The sequence below is a fragment of the Alnus glutinosa genome, chromosome 7 (assembly GCF_958979055.1).
Source record: "Alnus glutinosa chromosome 7, dhAlnGlut1.1, whole genome shotgun sequence".
Lineage (NCBI taxonomy): Eukaryota > Viridiplantae > Streptophyta > Magnoliopsida > Fagales > Betulaceae > Alnus > Alnus glutinosa.
In genome coordinates this window covers 23,879,323-23,891,936 of record NC_084892.1, presented here as the reverse complement: position 1 = coordinate 23,891,936, position 12,614 = coordinate 23,879,323, and the positions used below count along the sequence as shown (strand labels likewise).

The window sequence follows — 12,614 nt, the reverse complement described above, 5'->3', positions numbered from 1 at the left end:
AAAAAATTATTGTCTTTTTTTGAGGGGTTTACTTTTATACTAGGGTTTTGCCAATCCTCTAAACCCCTAATCACCTCAGCACCAGTTTCGACCATTTGCAATGGCCTTCGTCTCTAGCATTCGACGCGTTCTTGGCGGATCTTCTTCTACGTCCTCGATTCTTCAATCGCAGTACGTTTCAATTCGCTGCAATACAACTCTCACTTCCCCAAAGCTCTTTATCAGCGGTACGTCTCATTCAGTTTCCGATTTTGTATGTCTGAATTCTAATTGTCCTCCGTGTGGTTCCCCATAAAATTTTAGGAAAGTGATGCCAGTTAGACGTTGATTTTCCCTCGGTAATTTTGCGTCATCCATTTACTTATAAAAAATAATCCATTTTTCTATGAAAACAAAATGAATAGGAATCATAGACCAATTTTCGAATTCCTTTTTTCGGTAAATTTTTTTATCCTTATCTTTTCCCACGTTGTCCCATCAATCAAATGGGAGTTTCTGGGTTTTTCTCTCTCTCTCTTTTTGCGGTTATTATGGCGTATCCTCTGCTATTTATCCGTCTGTATGTGATTTTATGAAAATGAAGTGAGGTGGTAATTGGGTGACTCTTTGGGGTAGAAATTCTTTAAGCTCGTGGCTTGGCTATCAAAGAGACTGGTGGACGGTGGTAATGTGTTTGTTTTGTTCTCTAAATGGTTCTTATATTGTTTTCTGATCCTTATTTTTTCTTGGTTCTGTAACTTCTGATATCACTTATCAGTATCTTTTAGTCATTATTTTGGTTGAAGAGCTGTAATGAAAGTGATTTAAAATGTTCTTTTGTAATTGGGTTTCTAGAATTGAAAGTGGGTTGATTCATTTTGAGCTGTTGATTTATTATAAACTTCAGAATAGTTCAGTTGATTTTGTTGTCAAATTGCCTATATGACATTGCTGACTATGTGCAGATTAAAATGCTCTTTGATCTCTGGGTCAATGAAGGTAAACCAACGTAGTTATCACATCGTTAATGGATCTTTTTCACCTTTTAGAGTATGCTCATAAGATCTTAGTTGCTGAAGGATACTGGGGTTGTTACTAGAATTAAGGAATATGTATGTTGTTAAAACAAGTGGAAGGCTTCAGAGTTATTCACTTGATTATGTTTGCAGGTGCTTAGATCACATATCACCATCTGTTTCTATTGCTGTAGGAAATATTATATCTTTGATAAGTTGTAGATTATAGTAACACTAGCCCTGAAGGGCACTATATGGCTATTGGATTCTGTGCACATGGGACAGTTACTATTTCTTTTTCAATTCATTTTATTAGGTTGTCATGGAGCTAGCTATGTAACTTACCTAATTTCTTGTGTTATTAAAACCAATGTAAACTTCTATATGGCATTGATGCTTGTGGAATAGTTACTGGAGGGTAGTAGCAGTTGTTATGCAAATTTGTCTGTGCCTCATTGTCTTTCAAGGCTACATAAAACACATTGAAGATAGCAGGTGTCTACCTGGCCTGCTGACTATATGACAATTTGCATTTTATGTGCTGAATTCGTATTTCAAGCATGACCATCTCCTATCTTTATTTGATGAAATAGGTCTTTCCCGATTAACATCAGATGAAAAGCTTAAAGAGGCATTTTCTCCTTTTGGCCAGATTGTTGATGGTAAAGGCAAACATAATTTGGTTATATTTGCTCCTCATATCCTTCCTTAGACTACTTCCATTTTGACCTACTGGCTTAATGATACTGCAGCAAAGGTCGTAACTGATAGAGCCACTGGAAGATCAAAGGGGTTTGGGTTCGTTACATATACATCCATAGAAGAAGCTGATAAGGCTAGGGAAGGAATGTATGCCAAGATGTTGGATGGATGGGTTATTTTTGTCGACCCTGCCAAACCGAGGGAGACTAGACCTCCACCTCAACCACAGCAAGAGCCTTCTGAAACAGGTTTCAGAACAAACAAGACCATTGGATGGTGTGGATAAATGCATTAGAAGCTTTGGTCGTATCTCATTGGGATGGAAGCTTTCTTTAAGGCTATACCACCCATCAATTAACCAATATCCTTGTTGGATTGGTGAGAATGGTACACTATTGGGTTAACTATTGGAAAAAATGAAACCTATTGACTTTTGTTACTTTAATTCATTGTTGGCCCATTGCTGTTGGGCTTTGTTATTTCTGTTGTGATATAATTCTGATATTTGATCATGTGGTGAGGAACTTGTTATGACCGCTTCTTTTATGCTTCCATACTCTTTGTTGTTTATTCTAATGCTTCCTCAAAGGATTCTTACTTTCAACTTGGGCTCCATTTGTTTTGACGTAAATTTTTTTTGTTGAAAAATATTTTCAGCAAAAATCATTTTTAGCTGAAAATATTTTTCGGCGTTTGACTTGTAAAAAAATTGGGGTTGGCAGAGAAAGAGTGTGCGAAAAGGAGTTTAGGTCTTGTGGGTTGAGAAGGTGAAGTTAAAACTCGGAAAATGATTTACGGAAACAAAAAAAAAAGAAAAAAAAAGAAAAAAAAAATAAGGAAATCATTTGACGCTGCTTAAAGAATGTTTTGTTTTGTTCAAATCGAAAACATTTTTTGGGTTGACCAAGATTTTCGGTCGTACCAAACATTAAAAAATATGAATTTTTCAAAACAAGTTTTATGTGAAACCAATGAAACTTTAGTTGAGAAACATTAATTTCTGAAGGCTGGAAAATGATTTGTTGGGGATGAAAAACCGTCTCCCATCACTCTCTTTTTGATTAATGATAAATTTTCAAGGTAAAATGACATGATATGTGAACAAACATCCAAATGTTATTCATTTATCATAGTACACAAGCAAGTGCTGCTCAATGGGCAACTTTAAAAGGCCTTGACCATCAAATGACAATTTTTTTTTATTATTAAAAAATCAAAAAGAGGATGATGGGGGACAGAAAACCGTCCCCCATGTATCAGCTCTCCTGAAGGCCTTTTAAAGTTGCCCATTGAGCGGCACTTACTTGTGTATTATGATAAATGAATATCATTTGGATATTTATCGACATATCATGTCCTTTTACCTTGAAAATTTTCCAATATCACATGAGTTAAGATCAAACAAATCTTAATTCGCAATCATCAAAATATCAACCTCTATGAAGGAATTTCAAAGTTGATAGCTCTTATCAATCATGAAAAATAGAATATGGAAGATATTGGATGGGAAATCACCAACCAAGTGATTTTTTAAGTCAAGTGGACCATTTGTAAAAAGCATAAAAATCTGCATAAGCATAATAAAGGCTAGCTAGCAATAATGGCTAAGAATATGTTTCTTTAAAGTTGTATACTTTTACGAAAACTTATCTCTACAAATATTAGAGATTCTCTGCCTTTTTGTCTTCCACTCTTCTATATAAAAAGTGCATTTAACTCTTTTATATTCAACGAATGTAAAATAAGCTTGTGTGTTCTATAATAAAAGTTTTTGAATGTTTTCTGTAACTGGTATCAACGCCTACATAACCTCTAATAAAACCTTCTACCTACTATTTGCAATCTTTGTAAGAGTATATAAAGAAGTTTGTAAGGTACTTTCGTATATTTCAAGCAAATACACAATGTTACTCTTTCTTTTTGTACTCGGTCTTTTATCTTCTATTATCATTATTATTATTATTAGGATTAAATACATATTTGCCCCATGTGCTTTACGACCTTTATTTTTTGCTCTCTCAGTTTCACTTTTTATCAAATTTGGTACCTGTGGTATATGAAAAGACGGAAATGGTACCTCCGTCTGATTTCCCGTCCAAAACTAACGTCTACCCACGTCATTGGGTACCTAAAAATTTGAAGCCCAAAACCCAATTCTTTACACATCGTTTCCAACAACATGACAGAAAATACCGTGGGTGGACGTTAGTTTTGGACGGGAAATCAGACGGAGGTACCATTTCCGTTTTTTCATATACCACAAGTACCAAAATTAATAAAAAGTGAAACTGAGGGGGCAAAAAATAAAGGTCGTAAAGCACATGGGACAAATATGTATTTAACCCTTATTATTATTGTGTGTTGTTTTACTTCTCGTTGTAATCCATATGTCCTAATTAGCCCGTTTAAGTTTGAATTACGTGTGTTTTTGGAATTAGGGAACTTGGTTTTAGACACCAAGAAGCATATAGGTGGTTTTAAGTACCAAATGTTGTATAGAATGCCATCATGTATATAATAATGATAAGATATAATGTATTAGTTTGTGGCTAGTAGGCTAGGACATGATAAGGATGATTATAGACATGAAGTCTGAGAACAATTTCAGTGGTATATGTGCTATTTTAAATACTATTTATTCATGATTTAAAAAAACTAGAAAAAATTAAAAATTAAAAATTATGTCGAGTCTAAGTTAATGTCTATAGGTATTACAATAAATAAACTAGATAATATATAATATAACCCAAGTTAGTCCAATAGTTGATTTAGATCTCAAACAAGAGACCAAAGACACTTTGAATGAATTCAGTTAGTATAATATATGGTTTTTATTTTTATTTTGATGGTAAGTAAAATATTTCCTAAAATTTGTCACATTAATCACAAAAATATAACGTGATTTACAAAGAAATAAATTATAGTAGCAACCATTTTTCATTAGAGAAAGAGAGTCCAGTCTTCAAGAAGTAGCTCAATCGGGAATCACGCCTCATAAAGCGGAGGTCATTTGTTTAAATCTCTCTTCCCTTCGTGTACATGTTTAAGAAAAAAAAAAAAACAAAAAAAAAAGGAGTACGGAACAAAGACACGCGGAAGCACTCACTCTCCTGTCCCCATATGAACCCGCACAGAAAAGGCAACGTCTTTTCGTTGCCTTTTCTACTATGCCAATAGTCACCTCCATTAGTACTCTTTGTTCTTACATTATTGAGAATATATACATATATTTTTCGTATATTTATTCTTTCTTTAATGCGTGCTTAAAACGCTTACAAGTAAGACCTTGGCTGCCCGCCGGTAAGCCTTAAACCAGACCACTATTAAAACCCTAAAACCATCGTTAGCAATTAGCAAATAGCAAATCTAAAGTTTACAGTCGCAGAGATGTATCAACTTGCTTCTCACTACGTCTCAATCGATTTGCCGGCGCTAAGTGGGCCAAAGGTCTGTATCACCCTCAACGCTCCGTTTGGTTGCTGAGCCCTGAGAAAAAAAAAAAAGTCAACAGCGTACAAGTATTCCACATACATACAAATGATTCGTTTTCTTCATTGTTTCTGACAGATTTGGTGCCCGTTTGGTTCGTCTCGGAGAGAGTTCAAACTTCGTGTTGTTTCCATGACTGGAAATGACGCCTCAAATTACATTCCTAAGGCTCCGATTGTCCTTCCCGAAGGGCCGTGGAAGCAGGTGATCAGTTTTTGAACTACTCTTTTTCTTTTCACAAAACTTGCATTTTTTTTTTTTCAAATAAAAAAAGTACTTTTTTTTTTTTTTTTTTTTTATTTTTTATCAAAAAGGTTTAATCCTACTTTTTTTTTATGACATTTTACTGGTATGATGATATGCTTCAATGTGAATTAGTCTATCAACGCTGCTAATTAATTTGAGGACTATGAGTGGTGTAGATTCCTGGGGGAGTCACTGCCGCGGAGGGATTCAAAGCCGCCGGATTGTATGGCGGTTTGCGTGCTAAAGGCGAGAAACCCGACCTTGCGCTTGTTACTTGTGATGAGGAAGCCATATCTGCAGGTTAGCTAGCTTTCATTTTGCTCAGGGAATTTAGGTGCAATTATTTATACGATTTTTAACAATCCTATTTTCTAGATGACTTGTATATGGTTTAAGGTTTTTTTTTTTTTTTTTTTTTTTTTGAGTTCTGTGCATTCATTACAATTTTGTCTCTTTGAAATTTTTATTGAGGAAATGATTGATTTCGTGTCAATATGTTATTTACAGGAGCGTTTACTACGAATGTTGTTGCAGCTGCTCCGGTATTGTACTGCAAAAAGGCATTAAATGTTTCAAAAACGGTATGCTGGAGTATCCCGTAAAGCTCTTTTTTGTGTCAATTATGAGGCAGTAAACAGAGGGATGAGCTGGTAGTTTGAGCATCAATTTTAGAAATTAGTTATTATTTTTTCCGAGCAGTTGTCAAACATGATAGATTTTGAAATTACTTTATGTTGAAGTGCGTGCATTGAAGGCAACTTAGATCAAATCCTCAATTGCTGGTCGCCTCTTTTAAGCACATCAGAAGACTGGCCCTCGCTTCTGTTTATTTTCAGTGGATTGTATATTGGGGAATGCAGATAGGCTGGGCATGAGTACAAGTAGCCAATTGCCTCATATTGAAATTCAATCATTCATAATGATAATGATGAATATGACGATGATGATGGTGATAATATTTGTTTTTGGGGGGTGAATGTTTAGGAAAAATGTATCTTAACCAACATATTTGGCATGTCAATGAGAATTATATAAACATGCTTTGTTTTTTCCAACTGCTACTTTGAACATTTGCTGTATCAGGTACTCACTCCCTATTCAATGCATAGTTTGCCATAATATGGCCTATAATTGTATATATATTTTCTTGGTCATAGTTCAGATTCTTTATTATTTTTTCAGTTTCTCATCTATCTGCTAATGACTCAATTCTGCAACTTATCAGGCACGTGCAGTGTTAATAAATGCTGGCCAAGCCAATGCAGCAACGGTAAGATGTCAGACTAGCTAGATGTTTTTGCCGTTTTGCTTTTTCTTTTTGTCCAGATGCTGTGTAGTTTCAGTCTAAATGTGGTAGGTCATCAAAGAACATGCTTGCTTCTTTTCTTCTTTGTCTGAAGTGGTGTCCATCCAAAGACTTTGGATATCTTTGAGTCATGCACACAATGTGCTGTTATTGTGAGAGTTATATAACAAAAAGGGAAAAAAGGAAGTGTTGCTGTGAGTGTGAACCAAGTTGTGTGGCTAAATGACCTTCCGATGATGTCCAGGGTGATGCAGGATACCAGGATGTGATAGAATGTGCCAACAAACTTGCTGAGGTATGCTGCTTTCAGGGTGGTAAACACCTCATTTTCATCGGTGTGTTTCTAGAGGTTTGATTTGTGCTCACTTATCAGACTAAGAGTTTATTGTTGCAGCTACTTCAAATAATGCCAGAGGAAGTGTTTATTGAATCCACTGGTGTAATTGGTCGAAGAATAAAGAAGGTAACTTGGGTGACCTGATGTATTTTATACTGATTACATTGATGTGCACCATGCTTTCTCGAATACAATGAGCTGAAAAGTGCTGCAGCATATTTGTTTTATCAAATAATCAATATGCTTTGTTGCATTTAATGTTTTATATGTAATCCATGCTTTTATTGCGTATGCAGGAGGAACTTTTGAATTCACTTCCAAAACTAGTTAATTCGCTGTCATCATCAATTGAAGGGTAATGCTCATGTGTTTGTCATCTTAGTTGTGTAAATGACATTAATTTATGAACGCATTTGCTTGTACATGTTTTTCCTTTCGGATCTTCTATATCATATTGATTCTGTAATCTATTCTCATTTATTATTGAAATATGTATCGGCTTCAAATAATTTCCTTCATAGGCCATTTTGTCTCCTATGTCCTGTTTTTTTAAACATTCTTGAATCTTATCAGTGGGGTTGCAGGGCAGATTCTGCAGCAGTGGCAATTACAACAACTGATCTAGTTAGCAAGAGTGTAGCACTTGAATCTAAGGTGTGCAAGTACTTGTTTTCTTTTTTCAATTTGCATTGACATAAATGTTGCTTTACAAATTTAAACATATTAAGTTGGTAATTGCGCTACTCTCTTGGATGGGGCATTGATATGGATACTGGATCATTGACCCAAACAGGAGCAGCTCTTATATTGCTTGCTTGATTTCTAATGCATAGTCAATGACAACATGAAGTTTCAATATGGACAATATCTAATGTTAAATGGCTCTTTTTAACAGTTGCTGTAGTCTAATATAGTTAGACTTGTTAAAACCTAGTAAAGAGCAGTAATAAGTAAGAATTGTTTCAACTCCTTTGTAGAAAATTCTTGTTGGATAAAAAAAAATAGCTTTATCTCAACTCCATATAACTTGTATCCCAGGGAGTTAGAATTCTTCAAATTGATTACTCTTGGAAATTAACTTCCCAGCAAAGAGACTGGCCTATATAAACGTTGGTAAATTCCTCAGGTAGGAGGAAGAAGAGTAAGGATTGGGGGCATGGCAAAAGGTTCTGGAATGATCCACCCAAATATGGCTACCATGCTTGGTGTATGTCTCTCCATATGGATCTCTTTTAATTTTTATGGGAAGCACACATTTTATTCCATTCCTTGATGACTATTTATGTGTTCCAGGTAATAACAACTGATGCCCTGGTTGCAAGTGATGTTTGGAGAAAGATGGTGCAGACTGCTGTGAACAGAAGTTTCAACCAGATAACTGTATGGAATATATTTGCTCTACTAGTGGTTTCAATATATTGCTGTCTCTAAAAAATTGCATGGTGGATTTAGTTGAGCTTTGAATCTCCAAGAATACACTCTGTACGTGGTCTATCATTTCTGATTTCTGCCACCTTCTCCTTTACATGGAAAACTTCCTTTAATTTAGGTTTTATAAGTAACTCTTAACTTTTTTGTCTCTTGCATGTTTGTTCATCACCTGTGTATGCAGTTAATTCATTCTAGAGAGTTAACTTTTATACCTGTTTTCCCAAGCCCTAATTTTTGTTATTTTTGCCAATCAGTGATGAACTTTACCTTTTATTGGCCCTGCTTGGTGTTTAGACTGCCAATCTTTGACCTGCACATCCTTTATCTATTATTTCTGATCAGTACATATCTACTAATCATGGATGTATTATTACGGTTTATGTTTTGTATGAAGTTTCTCTGTAAATTTTCATGACTGTATGATCAGTAACTTTTATAACTCAACTAACTACCCTTTCAAACAGCCAAAGTGCTCTTTCAAAAAAAAAAAAAAAAAAAAAAGAAATTTCTCATGCCTCCAAAAGAGGGCTTATTTCTTTTTTGCCAAAATAACTAGCCTCAAAATAGGTTTGTGCTTCCAATACATTGAATGAACAACCCTTGGCAGTTGGCCCATCTATAATGATAGACTTATTATATGAGACCTTTGAAGGTCTGATTATTGGGTATCCAATGAGTGCTGTCTTTGGTCTGGAAATAGGACTCCGCTGTGGTCAACGTCCAGTGTTATGGTCGTCAGCTCATCACTAGCTATAGATGAATGGTTGGTCTGTCTCTTTGACGGCATACCTGTGTATACATAATCTAATTTCTTATCTTATAAATATGCACACAAATGGGTATTCCTTGTGTTCTATGAACTTTGTGTCATCTTTGACTAGTATGCATGAGAAAAGAGGCACACACGTTTTCCTTTTTGACATGGTGTGATTAATCCCACCTCTTGGGACATTGGGAAAATTATATATTCAGCTGGTTGATATTTGGTGCAACAGGTAGATGGAGATACTAGTACCAATGATACTGTTATTGCTTTGGCTAGTGGGTTATCTGGATCAACCAGGATAGTTTCTATAAACAGTTATGAGGCAATTCAACTCCAAGAACGCCTGGATGTGGTAAGTTTAGCTGCCATTAAACAATTCACTCGCTTATAAAAATTCATAGAAAGTAGTTCGCTTCTTCACATTGATAAATACCCATTTTCTTCAACGTTGGCACCTAATTCCTTTTCATTATATGCCATTGTTGCCAACCCCGACCAAAAAAATAACTCCATTTATTTACACCTCCTGATTTAACATTATGTAAAGTGTTTTTTTTTTTTTGTTGGTTTTTTGTTTTGTTAAATTTACAGAGATCATAAATATTCAAAGACCATTGTTTTGTTTTTCGTTTTAAATTCCTACTGCTTAAATTAGTTTCTAGTGTTTTATCCTGCTTTCAAAAGTTTGCACAAGAGGGGCCATAAGTATACGGAGACCTCAGATTTTGTGGTTTTAAACCAGGTCTTGGGTTCAATGTATTCATAATTCAATCAATTTCAATTTTTCAGGTAATGCAAGGTCTAGCCAAATCAGTAGCTTGGGATGGAGAAGGAGCAACATGCCTAATAGAGGTCTGTATCTAATGTTAAGGTTATCTGTACTTATGAGCCAAATTTGATTCTGTACATTTGTTCCACTCTGTAAAATTGGACATCCAATGGTAATCTACTCGTGGCTGAATAATAACTAGTGCTGGGGATGAACGCAAATACGAGCTACGAACAAATCTCTTAGAGGAACAATGTGAGAGGGAAGTCTATGAACCATTATGATTCTTTCGCAGAGAATGAGAAAGTAGAAATTTCAAGCTTATCTTTTGGACTTGTATATAATTTCAATCTCAGCAATTTGCTGTGATTTTAGAGAAAAGTGACTGGCCTATACTCCAAAATCTTCCTGCTAATTCTACCTTGGGTGTGTAGGTGACTGTGACAGGTGCAGACAGTGAGGCTGAAGCAGCAAAGATTGCACGTTCAGTGGCATCTTCTTCACTTGTTAAGGCATAATTTTTGAACTTGACCGTTCTTTTGATACATCATTTTAGCTGTCTAATCTGCTCACAGTTTTGTTAATCAGGCTGCTGTATACGGCAGAGACCCAAATTGGGGACGTATTGCTGCTGCTGCTGGCTATGCAGGGATTTCTTTCCACCAAAACAAACTTAGAGTATTGCTAGGTGATATCCTGCTCATGGATGCTGGGGAACCACAACCGTTTGACGCGTATGTATAAGGCTTGAATTTTGTCATTAAAATCAGGGCATATGCAAGAACTAGCTCCTTTCTCACGGCTATTTCTGTTAAAATAAAAAAAATTTAATTAGTCTTGCCATCATTGTTTGAGTTTGGATAGCCACAAAATGAGTCGCCACCATCCAAATTCCAGTACAAGTGCTTTTTATATTTTCTGCTTCCCAAGCTAGTTAAAAATTACAGCATTGATGCATACATTTTGCATGTGCACTTTCTGTTACAATCTCTTGAGCAAATGGAGATGTTTTCAGGGTGGCAGCAAGTAACTATCTGAAGAAGGCTGGTGAGACCCACGGTACAGTTGGAATTTGTATATCCGTCGGTAAGCTTTCTAAAATACAGACAAAACTTGCATATACTTCCTTTGCTCTCTGTTGACAGTTGATCCAAAACTAATTTACCGGAAGTCCACTAACGTTAGCTAATTATGGAATTGCACTCCCCTAGAGAGGGTGGAACCAACATAATTTTGCAATAAACTGTCTGAAGTTTGGTCTGCTAACCTTTGTTGACAAAACTACTACTAGTTCAGTTTATTTGTCCATTATTCAAAATCATTATCTCCTCTAAAATAACTTTTCTTTTTGAAAGAAGAATGGAAATCGATGTGTTAGCTCTTCTGCTTTACAGCAGCTTATATCGTCTTAAAGTTGAAAAAGTCAGGTAGCTAGCTAAATTTAGTATTTCTCATTTGGACTGCAATCTTCACAAAGTTTCGAAGTAAATACACACTTAACTACTCATGTTTAGTCACCCACCGGTTGATAGCTCCAATAAAAGAATAATAAATACTGAAAAATATCAGCTACCAGCTGATCTACCTATGATGAGGTTTATGTCTTAAGACAACTCCTGGCCATCGGTACTTCCTATAACCATACATAACTGTATATGTACATCGTATATCTTGTTTGACTAGCCTCGTCTCTTCTTCCAACAGGTGACGGGTCGGGAAGCGGGCAAGCATGGGGCTGCGATCTAAGTTATGATTATGTCAAAATAAACGCCGAGTACACATCATAGAAGAATCCTTGTGTGGCGTCTCAATATTTCTGGCCACTTCACCAGACTCTTAAAGATATGATTAAACCCTTTTATCAAAAACATTTTGTTTTTTTTTTTGGGTGACAAGGTTATAGCATGCATGTGTTTTTTTCTTTAGAGATGAGTGAAATCTGCATAGGGAAGTCGTGCCATCTTGCCTCTTTGTAACACGATATGTTCTCGCACTGCTGTTGGATTGAGATGAATTACCGTTGTCTAATCAACGATTGCAAATAAAACTTCGGAGCCCTGAATAGAGCATAAGAATTTAAACGAAGGCCTACGAGCATTCCTATTTAATTAGCAGCTAAGACAACTTTTTAACCAAATTCATTGAACTCTTGAACTTGTTTAAAGACTTAGATCTCCGCCTAGGTTGGAGCTTGGAGCTTAGCGGGAAACGGATCTATCTGTTATATGACTATCGTAGAAGAATATTGTGTCCTTTAAAAGGTTTGTATTCAAATTTTGGGTTGGTGGAAAACTTGAAGAGCTCTGGCGTGACAGAGGTACTGAGTTGCCGTGATTGATGGAGGGTGCTTCGATACCCATTGCGATTTTCAAGAGACTGTAGAACTGCTGTCGAATTCTCTTCGTAGTACTGATGAGTCACTGTCAGTGTGTCCCAAGTGCTCAATATTTTCTACAGCAAAACCGCAAATTAAAAGCCCTAAAAAAGGTAACGGGGAAGCCTGAAGAAATGGGTGTCGAAGAGGACAGTATCAACAAGAAGCACATCTTGAAATAACCAAATATAATCAGTAG

General features: G+C 35.8%; 2 protein-coding genes across 2 annotated transcripts; both read left to right on the top strand.

The window, feature by feature from the left end:
* On the top strand, positions 1 to 2,209 carry LOC133873086 (organelle RRM domain-containing protein 2, mitochondrial). Its single transcript, XM_062310806.1, has 3 exons — positions 1 to 227; positions 1,589 to 1,657; positions 1,748 to 2,209. Exons 1-3 carry the CDS (start codon positions 101 to 103, stop codon positions 1,981 to 1,983), a joined length of 432 nt encoding a protein of 143 aa, XP_062166790.1. The 5' UTR covers positions 1 to 100; the 3' UTR covers positions 1,984 to 2,209.
* A 2,711-nt stretch (positions 2,210 to 4,920) lies between these two features.
* On the top strand, positions 4,921 to 12,126 carry LOC133872922 (arginine biosynthesis bifunctional protein ArgJ, chloroplastic). The gene is made up of 17 exons (XM_062310583.1): positions 4,921 to 5,144; positions 5,265 to 5,390; positions 5,609 to 5,732; positions 5,940 to 6,013; positions 6,658 to 6,702; positions 6,983 to 7,033; positions 7,133 to 7,201; positions 7,372 to 7,430; positions 7,660 to 7,729; positions 8,202 to 8,282; positions 8,369 to 8,455; positions 9,502 to 9,624; positions 10,062 to 10,124; positions 10,476 to 10,553; positions 10,630 to 10,775; positions 11,057 to 11,127; positions 11,746 to 12,126. The coding sequence occupies exons 1-17, from the start codon at positions 5,085 to 5,087 to the stop codon at positions 11,826 to 11,828; spliced, it is 1,410 nt and encodes a 469-aa protein (XP_062166567.1). The 5' UTR covers positions 4,921 to 5,084; the 3' UTR covers positions 11,829 to 12,126.
* Positions 12,127 to 12,614: the final 488 nt, after the last annotated feature.

Excerpts from the sequence above, each read along its gene's own strand:
- LOC133873086 (XM_062310806.1), top strand. The coding sequence starts at position 101 with ATGGCCTTCGTCTCTAGCATTCGACGCGTTCTTGGCGGATCTTCTTCT. Across the intron at positions 228-1,588 it reads CCCAAAGCTCTTTATCAGCG|GTCTTTCCCGATTAACATCA; the intron begins GTACGTCTCATT and ends TTGATGAAATAG. Across the intron at positions 1,658-1,747 it reads TTTTGGCCAGATTGTTGATG|CAAAGGTCGTAACTGATAGA; the intron begins GTAAAGGCAAAC and ends ATGATACTGCAG.
- LOC133872922 (XM_062310583.1), top strand. The coding sequence starts at position 5,085 with ATGTATCAACTTGCTTCTCACTACGTCTCAATCGATTTGCCGGCGCTA. Across the intron at positions 5,733-5,939 it reads TGAGGAAGCCATATCTGCAG|GAGCGTTTACTACGAATGTT; the intron begins GTTAGCTAGCTT and ends TGTTATTTACAG. Across the intron at positions 9,625-10,061 it reads TCCAAGAACGCCTGGATGTG|GTAATGCAAGGTCTAGCCAA; the intron begins GTAAGTTTAGCT and ends TCAATTTTTCAG.